General features: G+C 43.9%; 1 protein-coding gene across 1 annotated transcript in view; it reads right to left on the bottom strand.

Annotated features, from left to right (window-relative positions):
- LOC106606702 (cytoplasmic phosphatidylinositol transfer protein 1) overlaps positions 1–15,979 on the bottom strand; it is a 120,322-nt gene that overhangs the window by 29,099 nt on the left and 75,244 nt on the right. Inside the window, exon 2 of the mRNA XM_014203058.3 lies at positions 7,883–8,031. Within this exon, the coding sequence (XP_014058533.3) occupies positions 7,883–8,031 (149 nt within the window). The remainder of the gene's footprint in view (positions 1–7,882; positions 8,032–15,979) is intronic.

Below are 15,979 nucleotides of genomic sequence, written 5' to 3'. Positions count from 1 at the left end.
AAGGAAAATGCTGAGTTAAAACTGTTTAAATTTGAGGAGAGAGGAGAAGAATCCTATGAGAACAAATTAAATTGAGACTGAGATTTTGAGCCCTTGGGTGGAGGCATAAACTTTATTAGAGGCATAAAGTATATTTTATCCCAATTCCATCTGGACACTACATTTGTGTGGATGAATCGAAGCAGAAAGCCCGCATCAGCAAATGCCAACAGGTACAGCCAAAACGGCTGTGTATGAGGGACAGAGACCCATAAATATTGGGCGTGTCATGGGTGGGGTAGTTTACTGCAGTCAATATCATACATTAGAGAAGTGCAGACCGCAGCACCAGGCCAGCCATTAAGTTGCAAATAGCTCTGTCAACAGAAGGTGGGCGGCTGCCATTTTAAACAGCCAAATGCCACTGGGGGAGGATTCTCACTCAAAATCTTACATTTACTGAGTAATGTTGGAGCACAAACCTCCCTCCCTCCCTCCCTCAGCCTTGTTGATTAGATGGCTGAATCACATGAGGTTGGGGGCACCTTCATTGGGGAGGATGGGCTGGTGGAACGGTATCAAATCCATAAAACACATTGTTTCCATGTGTTTGGTGCCATTCCATGCGCTCCGTTACGGCCATTATGATGGGCCGTCCTCCCCTCAGCAGCCTCCTGTGGGCTGAATATAGTGTTCCTGTTGGTCCCAGTCCACAGATCCTCCAGTCGTTAATCTCCTGTCAGTTCCAACGAGGACTGACATGCTGTGTTCATTGCACTCTCACTGACGGACCTTTAAATAGCAAAGTATAGAGGACCACTTTTATGTCCTCACCCTCCCTTTCTGCACACACAAACTCTCACACGCACGTACTTGTCTGGCTGTGGTAGCAGGTGGTCTGTGGGTGGGAAGGCAGGTACAGCATCCCAACGTGACTGTTGAATGATCCACCACTTACACAATGCTGATCTCCTCTCCCTTCAGAGCTCACACAGGCAGCTACCAGTCTTACTTCTGTCTGAAAAACCCCACTCCTCTCTGTCTTTTCCAGTTCTTTCTCTTTCTGCCTGGTCTGGCATTTTAAAACCTAAAACCTACACTCAAATCTCTACAGGGAAGTGAATGGTAACACAATGTGTGCTAAATTAGAACCAAGGTTTTGAAATTACGTTTAAAAACTTGAGTTTCAGAAGAAGTGGGCATCTGTAACTTGTGAACTGGGACCCTGTACCACCCATAGTTACCATACATTACTGGTACCACCCATAGTTACCATACATTACTGGTACCACCCATAGTTACCATACATTACTGGTACCACCCATAGTTACCATACATTACTCGTACCACCCATAGTTACCATACATTACTGGTACCACCCATATATACCATACATTACTGGTACCACCCATAGATACCATACATTACTGGTACCACCCATAGATACCATACATTACTGGTACCACCCATAGATACCATACATTACTGGTACCACCCATAGTTACCATACATTACTGGTACCACCAATAGTTACCATACATTACTGGTACCACCCATAGATACCATACATTACTGGTACCACCCATAGACACCATACATTACTGGTACCACCCATAGTTACCACCATACATTACTGGTACCACTCATAGTTACCATACATTACTGGTACCACCCATAGTTACCATACATTACTTGTACCACCCGTAGTTACCATACATTACTGGTACCACCCATAGATACCATACATTACTGGTACCACCCATTACCATGACCTGCGTCCCAAATGTCACTCTATTCCCTATGGTCAAAAGTAGTGGACATTTTGCCATAGGGAATAATGCATTATAGAGGGAATAGGGTGCCATTTAAGATGTCGCCCATTGCTGACCCGGTTTGTACCTATCTGACCCCCTGGAAACCAATCAGAGTGCCTCCTCACATCCCAGACACCTAATGAAGTCAGTGAATGGGATATAGATAACGCTCCATAGGGACCAGCACCATGGAATCAATAGAGAGCAGTTCCTTCCGCCAGGCAGGCAGGTCTGCTGTGATCAGAATGAAACAGTCCGGAACACAGTTAGACCTGATGGATTTCCCAGAGCAGCACACTGCAGGGCCGTGACTTTCTGTGACTGTCCGACAACGCTGTCCACTTAGTGCATGAAGAACCCCTTGGGTTGTGACGGTTGCCTGGCTGGTGGAGGATTTGGCCAGGGGCGAAAATCTGATATCAACTTTGGGGGGGACAATTACATTACATTTTCTCAAGAGCAATTCCTGAGGGGGACACCAAAAGTAGTGCTGTAACACATAGCCTACATTGTAATATGGTAAATGTATATAGAGGAACCAAAGAAATAAGGTGTTTGCCGTACTCCTAACTGCCGGTACCCAAAACTACACAACTACTCACAACTGCAATGCCATTGCCTTTAACAAATCTTAGTTCAGTCACCAGTTTAAGTTGAGAGTGGGGGTATCCATGGCATTTTCCAATTATGTTCCTATTTTACAAGTAAAAAAAATGGAGAACCTTTCATAATGTTGCCAAACAAAGACTCAACAAACTTACCTGAGACTCCCTGTCTCTGCCAGTCTGTCCCTGCATATCTGTCCCCAACTCTGCTGTCTGTGTGCCATCTGTTGCCTGCTCTGCCTAATGACATCATTGTGAAACATTTCCATTAGAATTTCATTTCTTTCTTATGAACATTTTATCAACTAGTCTTTGAGATATTAGGCTACTAGGGTTCTTACTTTGCGTTTTGGTGTACTGAAAAATACTCTGATGTCCGTCTTTTATTTTTCTGCCATTTTTCTACCTGGCTGGCTGGCTACACACACACACAGTGTGTAGGTTATTTACAGTAGGAGATGGGCTTCTATCATCTTATCTTTTATCATTCTATTTGGGCTTCGATCTAAAAGGTAGCTAGCAAATGTGAAACGGATTACAATGACAAGAGTTGACAGCTGTATGAGTTCACCATTTACACAACATATGCTGCAACCTTTTGTAATTTTAATAGTTTGTTTCATATTGGCTGGCTTCCAACAATAGCTGAATTTGCAAAGCTAGCGTGCACCAATTCAGTTTCAGTGGTGTTTGCTATAATCTTTGCTACCCGGGTTAAATAAAATAAATAAATAAAAGTTCCCTTGCGACAATTTAGCTTTTGCAACGAGACCATTAAATATATTTAAGACAATGGTAGAAGAGAGTGTAGTTCTGTTCAGTTTGGACTTCAGTTTATCGCTAACCTTATCACAGGGACTTTGAAGCACTAACTTACATCATCTGCATGCTGATCTCGGAATAAATTGACGATAGCAAAGATTCCATCTTTGACGAGGCCACATAAATGGAATAGGTACTAGCTAGCTTAATAGTTAATATTTGCGCGCTAGCTCTGCATATTCAGCTAGTGTGAGTGCGCGATTGACTGGATTAACCTCACGTCAGTTACGTTCATTGAGTGCCTTTCAGACAGTGGCTACAACCCCTCTGTTACCTTGCCAGTGGATCAAACCATTGTGAGGAAAAGGGTGGGGGGGTCGCAATCTTTTGAAACTTAAAAACGCGCTATTAAGTGTCTATAATCAGCACAATTGCTTTCATTGCGTATTATTAATATTATTTAAATTACATAGTTATGTTTCAGTGATATATTGGGGGGGACAAATCATATTTTTCCCAGGATGGGGGGGTCGTGTCCCCCCCGTCCCCCCCGGGATTTCCGCCCCTGGATTTGGCTAAATTTCAATCTGGGAGGCTGTTTCCATTGGCGACCGCATCTTGACCATTTCCCAAACTGGAATGTTTGGGAAATGCTAAACTGTGTTCCTGGTCACATCTCTGATGATGAGTCAGTGACTCAGCTGATTGACTCTGATCTGTCAGTATTACTACGAGAGAGAGAGAGAGGTGTCATGACGTTGGCCTGTGGGTAAGGTTTATGACCCCCCGTAAATACCTTTCTCCCTTCCCCTCTCTCTCTGACCCTACTGAAGGACTTTTGAATAGCCTTTGTTAAATATAGAGAGTCTGGGAACATCAAACAAGTGGGGGAAAGGAACCATATTTCGGTAATAGAACCAGCTGGAAATATACCAGGTACTTAATGAGTATGGATGTCAGTTCGGTTGTCATCTGAGACATTATGACTGATGACAGGACGACATAAACTGTACCTGGGAAAGTCTACACATTCTAGTTATCAGATTCACATGGAATTGTTGTGCAATTTAAATGTTTGAATATGAAGCTATTTGTTAGGAGATTAAATGTAACTTTAGCTTCCAATTGAGAGAATTGGGTTTTCATAAGGAAAGAGCCCTTCTCAATCAGTGGCCCGCCCCTGTGAAGAGACATGGGTTATAAACGATGAAACACACCCCTCTCCACTATATAAGCCTTTGACAAAATGTAACCAGCCTGTTCCGGGTACGTGAGGTCTGCAGCCTCTACGTTAAAAGGACTCACATGTCAAGTACAGAACTAAGCAAACCTGGGCGTGAGCTTTGGTTGCGAATGGTATGAACTTTGAACTCTTATTGACTACAGAAGTGATACTTCCTAGCCGTTGAGTTAGCAGCGGCCGCTGTAAACGTGGGCTAGGAAAGGACGGACGACGGATCCAGTCTAACACACAACGAAGATACTACAACGTATCCAATTTACCATCAGAGACATTCTTCCGAGGACAGGAAGATCTCTGTTGGCCAACACGGCCAGCATCTACGACCAACCTACCGAAACGCAGCTCAGAGTAAATATTTATTGCATTTTCCTTTTCCAAATGGGCGGTAATTTAGAATGCATAAGATTCTGTATTTACGATAGCATAGCTTCTCCCTTTGTTCCTCAGTCTTCCCGCTCTTTCATTCAAACCCAACCCCCTCTCTTTGTGTAACAAGCCTCATACAGGTTCCGTCTACCAGGGACGTTTTCTGTATGACATAATTTGTATTCTGTGTATATGTAATTCTGTGTGATTAGTTAGGTAGTTGGTAAATAAATAATTAAACCCAATTTTGTATTGCTGATTCAACTTGTTAGCCAGGGTTCGTGAAGATAACCAAGAATTTACAACTTTCATATGAGACTGAAAATAAGGTGATGATTAATATGGACTGCTATCGATGTAAAATATTACTAAGTCTTTAAGAGTTTATTCGGAAGATAATGGCTCTACAAACACTCTTCCGTGGTGTCCTGACTTTCTAGTTAATTACATTTACATGATTAGCTAATCAGGTGATATTAATTACAGAGAAAGGATTTTATAGAATAGCATGTCATATCACTTAATCCGGCATAGCCAAAGACACGACAGAGGTATGTGTGTTTGAGATAAAGAGATAAAGAGAAAGAACAAAACATTTTAAAAAGAAAGAACGAGAGGGGGAAAGAGTGAGGGAGAGACAAAGATGGAGAACGAGAGACAGAGGTATTCAGTATGCATGTTTGAGTATGAAAGAGCAAGCGGGCTTGCTTGTGCATGCAGTGTGTATGTTATCATGTGTCTCTGTGTGTGAAAGTGTGTGACTGATTGGGTCAAATTCAGGGCCAACTCACAGAAAAGGCATTAGTGAAGCTGAACATGTATTTCAGACTCACCAGTGCGTTTAACAGCAAATTCAATTGTGATCTAAATCTACATAATGGAGAATCAAATATTCAATTTCACACAGTAATCATGTTCAACAGAGTGTGGAGATAGACTAACAGAGAAATTGGGATTGAAATGACACATGCAATAAAATAGATTGCTCTCCTATGGCTAGAACCTATGAGACCTATAATGTCTTAAAATCTTTATGTCCTCTTATGAGGGTTTTATGGCACCTCCATGTCCATACGGCAGCCCGTACTGTGTACAGCATACCACTGACCTCAGTGCTGGTGTTCTATCCTATAATATTCAATTTTATTCATATTAACTTCTATTCCATTCCATTCCGTTTTTATTATATTCTATTCTATTCCATTCTGGTCCCTTGTGGCTCAGTTGGTAGAACATGGTGCTTGCAACACCAGGGTTGTGGGTTTGATTCCCACAGGGGACCAGTATGAATCAAAAGTACGAAAATGTATGTACTCACTACTGTAAGTCGGTCAGGATAAGAGCGTCTGCTAAATTACAAACATATTCTATTCTGTTCTATTTTTTTCCATTCTATTCTATTCCAATCTATTCTATACTATTCCATTCTGTTCTGTTTTATTCCATTATATTCTATTCCATTCCATTCTGTTCTATTCTTTTCCATTCTATTCCAGTACATTCTATTCTATTAAGTGACCCATAATGATATGAGGAGGCTGAAGAAATTTGGCTTGTCACCTAAAACTTTCACAAACTTTTACAGACGCACAATTGAGAGCATCCTGTCGGGCTGTATCACCGCCTGGTATGGCAACTGCACCGCCCACAACCGCAGGGCTCTCCAGAGGGTGGTGCGGTCTGCACAACGCATCACCGGGGGCAAACTACCTGTCCTCCAGGACACCTACAGCACCCGATGTCACAGGAAGGCCAAAAAGAAGACAACAACCACCCGAGCCACTGCCTGTTCACCCCGCTATCATCCAGAAGGCGAGGTCAGTACAGGTGCATCAAAGCTGGGACCGAGAGACAGAAAAACCTCTATCTCAAGGCCATCAGACTGTTAAACAACCATCACTATCTCGCTGCCTACATACAAACTCGCAAATCATGGGCCACTTTAATAAATGGATCACAAGTCACTTTAATAATGTTTACATATCTTACATTATTCATCTCATATGTATATACTGTATTTTATACCATCTATTGCATCTTGCCTATGCCGCTCTGTCATCGCTCATCCATATATTTATATGTACATATTCTTATTCCATCCCTTTAGATTTGTGTGCACTGTCGGAACTAGAAGCACGAGCATTTCACTGCACTCGCAAAAACATGTGCTAACCATGTGTATGTGACCAATAAAGTTTGATTTGATTTGATTTTGTTTTTAGAGGAACATTTTTAAGGAGCATTCGGGGGAAAAAATACTTTTATAAACACATTTCAGGCAATTCTACGACACTCAATATCAGAATCTTTAATATGATACTACAAACATGACAGGGTAGGCCAAGGATACTCTACTGACACTGACAAACTGACATCGATAAAAATGACATTGTCTTGAATGCAACCATCTAATCTAGGCCTACGAGAAAGGGAGACACATATTGTACAATATGACATCCATCTAGCCTGGAGGAGTATTGTCCTAAACTTTCCAGTGGCACTGACCCAATGAAGACAGTGAATATGGCACTCCCCAGGGATATGTCAGATGCTCTCTGCGAGTGCCAAGAGATTAGTCCTGCTGTAGTTTACTAATGGGAATAAACTACACAACACCTTATGCTTAAATCACTTGAAAGGATCCTTCGGAGTATACAGTATGTGACTTTTGTGTTTATCTTCTGTGGGCCAGTATTCAATCTGGCAGGACCATGGCTTTGTGACGTCTGGATTGCTTAATATAAGTAATTTGATGTATAGCATTTCATTTTATTTTTTACTTTTACTGAAGTATGACAATTGAGTACTTTCCCCACGACTGTACACTTAAATCGAGATACTTTTAGACTTTTACTCAACTAGTATTTTACTGGGAAACTTTCACTTAAGTCATTTTCTATTAAGGTAATTTTACATATATATTTTTGTGTGTGTGTACTTTTTACCCCTTTTTCTCCACAATTTCGATCAAACCCGGATCTGTAGTAGCGGCTCAAGCACCGCAATGCAGTGCCTTAGACCGCTGCACCACTCGGGAAACCCGGTAACTTTACTTTCACTCAAGTATGACAATTGAGTACTTTTTCCATCACAGTTGGAAAGTACACACTTACTTGTTGAGGTAGACCCGTTTTTCTGTGAACTGTCCCTGTCCATGTGTGGGGTCCTCGTAGGGTTCATTCTGCACCACCTCCACTCCTTCTCCACGCTCACTCTGCTCATGGCTGTGCTTGCTGATCATATACAGCTGACCAATCCTGTACTGGAAGACAGACAGACAGACAGACAGACCGATAGTGAGACGGACAGACGTGGTGTTAGATCCACCATTCTAATGTTAGCTGTACAACAAATTGGGACAGCAAATTGGAATGTTTCCAAACGTTGTAGTAGCGTTCATTGTTTGCAGGAATACATAAAGTAAGACGACAGCTTTAGCATGAGGACATATAAAGATCATTAATAAGTTAAGATTAGTTGAGTATAATTAGGAATTTTATTGAGTGAAAATCTAAGGTTGTTGAAGGATGATGGTAAAATAAAACCACTAGTAAATCTCCCATTTAATGTTAGTCATCAGAACAATAACTTAATGACCATCATTAAACATATAAGCCCAGATCAGGTGCTATCCCAAGATCATAAATACCAGAGTTATAACAACCATGGCATATTCACACCTGGCAACCGTCTCCATAACAACCAAACACATGAATTAAAAGAGTCATCCACTCCATAACAACAGAAACGTCCATATTAGCCCCACCCCCGAGCTAGCTCTAAACAACAGAACAATAGCAACAGTCGCCCGCGCTAGGTGATACCATATCCCAGAGGCCTCCAGTCTAGTCAACACTCACAATCCTTCACTCATCACACACCCCCATGGACCGTGAGGGCGTACGACCATGTTGCTGTGAGCGACAGGGATGGTGTCATACGGTAACAATTTCCAACTCGGGTGGAAAAAATGAGTAGGGAGAGCAGGAGGGGGGGGGATCTTGACAGCTTTGGGAGCGCGGTTTTCCGACTGCTGGCATTCCCATTCGTAGTCCAGGAAATCAACACTGAACTGTGACTAACATATACGACCCTGGTAGTCCTCTCAGGGACACAGGGGCTCAGTGCCTGCATCCCAAATCCCTACATAGTGTACTACTTTAAACCAGGACCCACAGGGCTCCGGTCAAAACTAGTGTACTATATATAGGGACTAGGGTGCCATTCGGGACTCAACCAGTGGCTCAGAGTGTAGCTTCCTATAGAGTTCCAGAGATACCTAGACTAATCTAGGAGCGGGAACAGAAACAGGCCATGGGGCTCTGACTTGTGGCTGAAACCTCTTTTGATGATGCACCCCCATGACGTCCAAGAGTAAGGTGTGGAGGATTAGGGAAAACGAAGACCATTCTTAGAAATAGCACTATCAGCAGAACCAGTGGCAGGAAGAAACAACATGTGGGGGTGTGAGTGCAAGTTAAACTAGAAATACTTATATTATGCCCAACTATCCAATCGTTTTGAAACTTTCAGACTGTGGTAATGGCTGGTCAGCTAAAGCTATATGTTCTGGTCACAATAATGACCTTTTTGCTGTCACCAAATTAGGTTTCTGTCACAATGGTACCCTAATGCAGTATCCCTTATTATTACAGTAGGCTTGGTGGTGCAGCTCCACCGTGGGACTCCCAATCCCGTTTATTACACTGAATGGCACAGGAGCGCAGTGCCATTCATCACAATGGGCTCCCTGACGCAGCTGCGCATTAGGGTGAGGTGACACTTTTAATGGAATTCTATGATCTGATATGTGATGTTTAGTGCTGCCTCTGTTTACAGGGCCTCTCGAGGAGGTGATTTATCAAACTGAAGGCTGAAGTACAGACGTTAAATTAAATGATGTTCTCTCTCTCTCTGCATCTATTTCTCTCTCCATCTCTTTCAATGAAATTAAATTCAGTAGACTTTATTGACATGGCAAGTTAAATTACTTACGTTGTCAATGGTATAACAACAATGGTGGGACCAACTGCAATAAGGTATCAATAATAATAGTATTAGTAGTAGTGGAAATGGTATTACCATTAACAGCAACAACAATATTAATTAGAATAATAATCTCTCTCACTTCACCTCGCTCTATGCATCTATTTCTCGCTCTCTCGCTCCTCTCACTCCTCTCTCTCCTCTCGCTCCTCTCACTCCTCTCTCTCCTCTCGCTCCTCTCTCTCTTCTCTCTCTTCTCTCTCTTCTCTCTGTGCCAAAGCACAGTTCCCCAGCCCACTGAGGCTCTAACACAGACTTATATTCTGTCTTATACAAGTTTTCATAGGGCTCAAAATGTACGCAAGATCTCGTTCAGATGTAGGCTGCCTAGACGCCAATTGAAAAGACTAGCAACCACATTGTCAACTGTTATAGTCAATGGCTTCATTCCAAATGGCACCCTATTCCTGATATAGTGCCCTACTTTTGACCAGTGTCCATAGGAGAGCACTATGTAGGGAGCCATTTTGGAAGCATCAAATCACTGTTGTTTGGCATAGGTAGCGTAAGCTGACGTTACATAGAGACAGTCTGCTGCATCCATCCTCCCAGAGAGGAAACACATAGATAAGACACTGTGTTTACAATAATAATGACCTCCTTCAGTCCTCCTGGTATGGTTGAGATGTTTTAACTGTCTCTCCTCACACAGAAGCCCAGTCATTTAGCCTGTAACTAAGATACATGGAGAGCTATATTAGCTGTAATCAGTCTGTCTATGTTAGTATTTGAATTACATCGCTGTGCTGAGCAGACCACTGTCTGTTAGCTAGCGCTGGGTTGCCGTGTGCCGGTTTCTAGCCCCAAAAATATACAAAAAAACATTCCCTGGCTGTAAACACAAGCTTCTCACCTCCACCTGTTTTTCTGGGAAGATGGTGTGTGTGTGTGTGTGTGTGTGTGTGTGTGTGTGTGTGTGTGTGTGTGTGTGTGTGTGTGTGTGTGTGTGTGTGTGTGTGTGTGTGTGTGTGTGTGTGTGTGGGAGAGAGAGTGTGTGTGTGTCTGTCTGTGCGTGTGAACGTGCGTGTGTGAGCGTGCATGCATGGTGCATATATGTGTGTGTGTGTGTGTTCAACAGAAGACAGGGTTGTCATCCAACCATCACTGGTAACCAGAGGTGTACTCAGTAGGTCCGGGACAATACCAGTATCACGATGCTTGTTAGTATCGTGGCAAGGAAACAAAACACGAAACTGATTTAACTTCTTCAGGAAAACAGCCCTAATGTTGGAAACAAACATCATTATGTTGATATCCAGAGTCCGGTTTATTTATTTTCCAGGCTATAGCACACAATATTTTACATACAGTAGGTTTTTATAGGACCAAAGACTCTGCTTTCTGCTTCGTGTTTTCATTCTTTTTTAAATGTATTTATATATATTATTTGACCCCCTTTTTCTCCCCAATTTCGTGGTATCCAATTGGTAGTAGTTACTGTCTTGTCTCATCGCTACAACTCCCGTACGGACTCGGGAGAGGCGAAGGTCGAGAGCCATGCGTCCTCCAACAACACCACCCAACCAGCCGCACTGCTTCTTAACACAGCACGCATCCAACCCAGAAGCCAGCCACACTGCTTCTTAACACAGCACGCATCCAACCCAGAAGCCAGCCGCACTGCTTCTTAACACAGCACGCATCCAACCCAGAAGCCAGCCGCACTGCTTCTTAACACAGCACGCATCCAACCCAGAAGCCAGCCGCACTGCTTCTTAACACAGCACGCATCCAACCCAGAAGCCAGCCGCACTGCTTCTTAACACAGCACGCATCCAACCCAGAAGCCAGCCGCACTGCTTCTTAACACAGCACGCATCCAACCCGGAAGCCAGCCGCACTGCTTCTTAACACAGCGTGCATCCAACCCGGAAGCCAGCCGCACCAATGTGTCGGAGGAAACACCGTACACCTAGCGATCTGGTCAGCGCGCACTGCGCCCGGCCCGCCACAGGAGTCGCTAGTGCGCGATGAGACAAGGATATCCCTGCCGGCCAAACCCTCCCTAACCCGGACGACGCTAGGCCAATTGTGCGCCGCCCCCTGAGCCTCCCGGTCACGGCCGGTGGCACAGCAGTGCTAGTCGGTGGCACAGCTAGCACTGCGCCACCCGGGAGGCCCGTGTTTTCATTCTGCCATGGGAAAAATATCGCAGTACTGGTATCATCACAACCCTAGTATCAGTACTAAGAGCAGTAGCTGTGAACTATTAGCATGGAGCAGGCCTGTGGTTATCTACTGACCCTGTGTAGTGCCTCTATCGAACCTCCCTCCCTGCTTTACAGAGAAACCACAGATGAAGAGGGAAAGAGAATGTTTTACAGAGAAACCACAGATGAAGGAGGGAAAGAGAATGTTTTACAGAGAAACCACAGATGAAGGAGGGAAAGATAATGTTTTACAGAGAAACCACAGATGAAGAGGGAAAGAGAATGTTTTACAGAGAAACCACAGATGAAGGAGGGAAAGAGAATGTCTTACAGAGAAACCACAGATGAAGGAGGGAAAGAGAATGTTTTACAGAGAAACCACAGATGAAGAGGGAAAGAGAATGTTAAACAGAGAAACCACAGATGAAGGAGGGAAAGAGAATGTTTTACAGAGAAACCACAGATGAAGGAGGGAAAGACAATGTTTTACAGAGAAACCACAGATGAAGGAGGGAAAGATAATGTTTTACAGAGAAACCACAGATGAAGGAGGGAAAGACAATGTTTTACAGAGAAACCACAGATGAAGAGGGAAAGAGAATGTTTTACAGAGAAACCACAGATGAAGAGGGAAAGAGAATGTTTTACAGAGAAACCACAGATGAAGGAGGGAAAGAGAATGTTTTACAGAGAAACCACAGATGAAGGAGGGAAAGAGAATGTTTTACAGAGAAACCACAGATGAAGAGGGAAAGAGAATGTTTTACAGAGAAACCACAGATGAAGAGGGAAAGAGAATGTTTTACAGAGAAACCACAGATGAAAGAGAATGTTTTACAGAGAAACCACAGATGAAGAGGGAAAGAGAATGTTTTACAGAGAAACCACAGATGAAGGAGGGAAAGAGAAAGAATAGACAGAAAGTATTTTTCTGCAGGAGTGCAGCCATTGTGTATGGAAACACATTTCAAGCATATTTCAAAGTAAACAATAATCATTACATTGTTGTTCTCCAATTCTCAAATGCAAATGGAACCCAATTCCCATATATAATGCGCTATATTTGTCCAGAGTCATATGGGCCCTGGACAAAAGTAATGCACTATAAAGGGAATAGGGTGCCATTTGAGAAGCAACCTCTGCCTAGGGTTGCAAAGTTACTGGTCATTTACCAAAGTTACCGGAATCTTCAATCTTTTTGGTAATTAACCAGCCCAGTAGGAAAGCTTAGACTCTAGAGAATAAACAGAGCCATACCATGCTGGGTCTAGTACACTGTGAGCTCCACATGATGTGAACAAGTGGATTCAGCCACAGTTAGCTAACATGCTAGTATATTTTGCATAGGGACTATGATAGAGTGGATTCAGCCCCAGTTAGCTAACATGCTAGTATATTCTGCATAGGGACTATGATAGAGTGGATTCAGCCCCAGTTAGCTAACATGCTAGTATATTCTGCATAGGGAATATGATAGAGTGGATTCAGCCCCAGTTAGCTAACATGCTAGTATATTCTGCATAGGGACTATGATAGAGTGGATTCAGCCCCAGTTAGCTAACATGCTAGTATATTCTGCATAGGGACTATGATAGAGTGGATTCAGCCCCAGTTAGCTAACATGCTAGTATATTCTGCATAGGGACTATGATAGTGTGGATTCAGCCCCAGTTAGCTAACATGCTAGTATATTCTGCATAGGGACTATGATAGAGTGGATTCAGCCCCAGTTAGCTAACATGCTAGTATATTCTGCATAGGGACTATGATAGAGTGGATTCAGCCCCAGTTAGCTAACATGCTAGTATATTCTGCATAGGGACTATAATAGGGACAGAGTAAAACTTTAGCAAGTCTGTTTTTTATATTTAGTCACATCAGTGTCGGTCTAAGGAGCCAGAGAACACTGTAGCCCAGTGTAATCTCTGAAATAGCAGACCCTTAAACTCAGAGCAGAAAGAGCTCTATGGTTCATGTCCCAAATGACACCCTATTCCCTATATAGTATACAAAAGTAGAGCAATAATAGGGTGTCATTTGTCACGGCCCTGTGAAAACAGGTCCTCTGTAGCTGTAGCTCTGACAGATGTCCTCTGACTCTGTAATAATGGTGTCTGAGTTTTGGCCATTAACCAGTGTAGTAACACCCACAGACAACCAAGGACACATCTGGGGCACAGAGAAAGGGTGGTGATACGTAGGGTGAAGAGAAGGAAGAGGAGGGAGGTAGCGTATAAAGAGAAAGAGAGAGATTATGAAGAGGATAAGGAGGTTGATAGATGAGAAAGAGAAAGGTGAAAGGGGGGAAGAGGAGGTCGGTAGAGGTGAAAAGTGAAAGAGGGGAAGAGGAGGTCGGTAGAGGTGAAAGGTGAAAGAGGGGAAGAGGAGGTCGGTAGAGGAGAAAGAAAGGTGAAAGAGGGGAAGAGGAGGTCGGTAGAGGAGAAAGAAAGGTGAAAGGGGGGAGAGGAGGAGGGAAAGGGAGAGAGGTCGGTAGAGGAGAAAGAAAGGTGAAAGAGGGGAAGAGGAGGTCGGTAGAGGAGAAAGAAAGGTGAAAGAGGGGAAGAGGAGGTCGGTAGAGGAGAAAGAAAGGTGAAAGAGGGGAAGAGGAGGTCGGTAGAGGAGAAAGAAAGGTGAAAGAGGGGAAGAGGAGGACGGTAGAGGAGAAAGAGAACGGTGAAAGAGGGGAAGAGGAGGTCGGTAGAGGAGAAAGAGAACGGTGAAAGAGGGGAAGAGGAGGTCGGTAGAGGAGAAAGAGAACGTGAAAGAGGGGAAGAGGAGGTCGGTAGAGGAGAAAGAAAGGTGAAAGAGGGGAAGAGGAGGACGGTAGAGGAGAAAGAGAACGGTGAAAGAGGGGAAGAGGAGGTCGGTAGAGGAGAAAGAGAACGGTGAAAGAGGGGAAGAGGAGGTCGGTAGAGGAGAAAGAGAACGGTGAAAGAGGGGAAGAGGAGGTCGGTAGAGGAGAAAGAGAACGTGAAAGAGGGGAAGAGGAGGTCGGTAGAGGAGAAAGAGAACGGTGAAAGAGGGGAAGAGGAGGTCGGTAGAGGAGAAAGAAAGGTGAAAGAGGGGAAGAGGAGGTCGGTAGAGGAGAAAGAAAGGTGAAAGAGGGGAAGAGGAGGTCGGTAGAGGAGAAAGAAAGGTGAAAGAGGGGAAGAGGAGGTCGGTAAAGGAGAAAGAAAGCTGAAAGAGGGGAAGAGGAGGTCGGTAGAGGAGAAAGGTGAAAGAGGGGAAGAGGAGGTCGGTAGAGGAGAAAGAAAGGTGAAAGAGGGGAAGAGGAGGTCGGTAGAGGAGAAAGAAAGGTGAAAGAGGGGAAGAGGAGGTCGGTAGAGGAGAAAGAAAGGTGAAAGAGGGGAAGAGGAGGTCGGTAGAGGAGAAAGAAAGGTGAAAGAGGGGAAGAGGAGGTCGGTAGAGGAGAAAGAGAACGGTGAAAGAGGGGAAGAGGAGGTCGGTAGAGGAGAAAGAGAAAGGTGAAAGAGGGGAAGAGGAGGTCGGTAGAGGAGAAAGAAAGCTGAAAGAGGGGAAGAGGAGGTCGGTAGAGGAGAAAGGTGAAAGAGGGGAAGAGGAGGTCGGTAGAGGAGAAAGAAAGGTGAAAGAGGGGAAGAGGAGGTCGGTAAAGGAGAAAGAAAGCTGAAAGAGGGGAAGAGGAGGTCGGTAGAGGAGAAAGGTGAAAGAGGGGAAGAGGCTTGGGGTGGTGAGTGATTCAATGTCATTCAATGTTGTCCCTTTTTCTGGTATTATTCATCCCCTTGTTAATTGCCTCTTAGCCATTCCACCATCTCTCCATCTCTCCATCCCTGTGGCTCCCGCTCCACTTATCTCTATGCACATCTGTCCAGCATCCGAAGAGAAAAAGCGAGGGAGCGAGAAGAAAGGAGGGAGAGAATAATGAATGATTTACAGGCACTTTAACCAAAGAGGCCTTTCTAACCAGCTACCTGTATTCAGCTGTATGAGTTGCCTTTCTAAAGAGAACAATGAAATGCACATCTCATTAATCAAACAGCTCTCTGGGCAACG

This window comes from Salmo salar, chromosome 06 (assembly GCF_965601325.2).
Source record: "Salmo salar chromosome 06, fSalSal1, whole genome shotgun sequence".
Lineage (NCBI taxonomy): Eukaryota > Metazoa > Chordata > Actinopteri > Salmoniformes > Salmonidae > Salmo > Salmo salar.
Note: the sequence above shows the minus strand (reverse complement) of the source record. Positions and strands in the feature narration are given on the sequence as shown.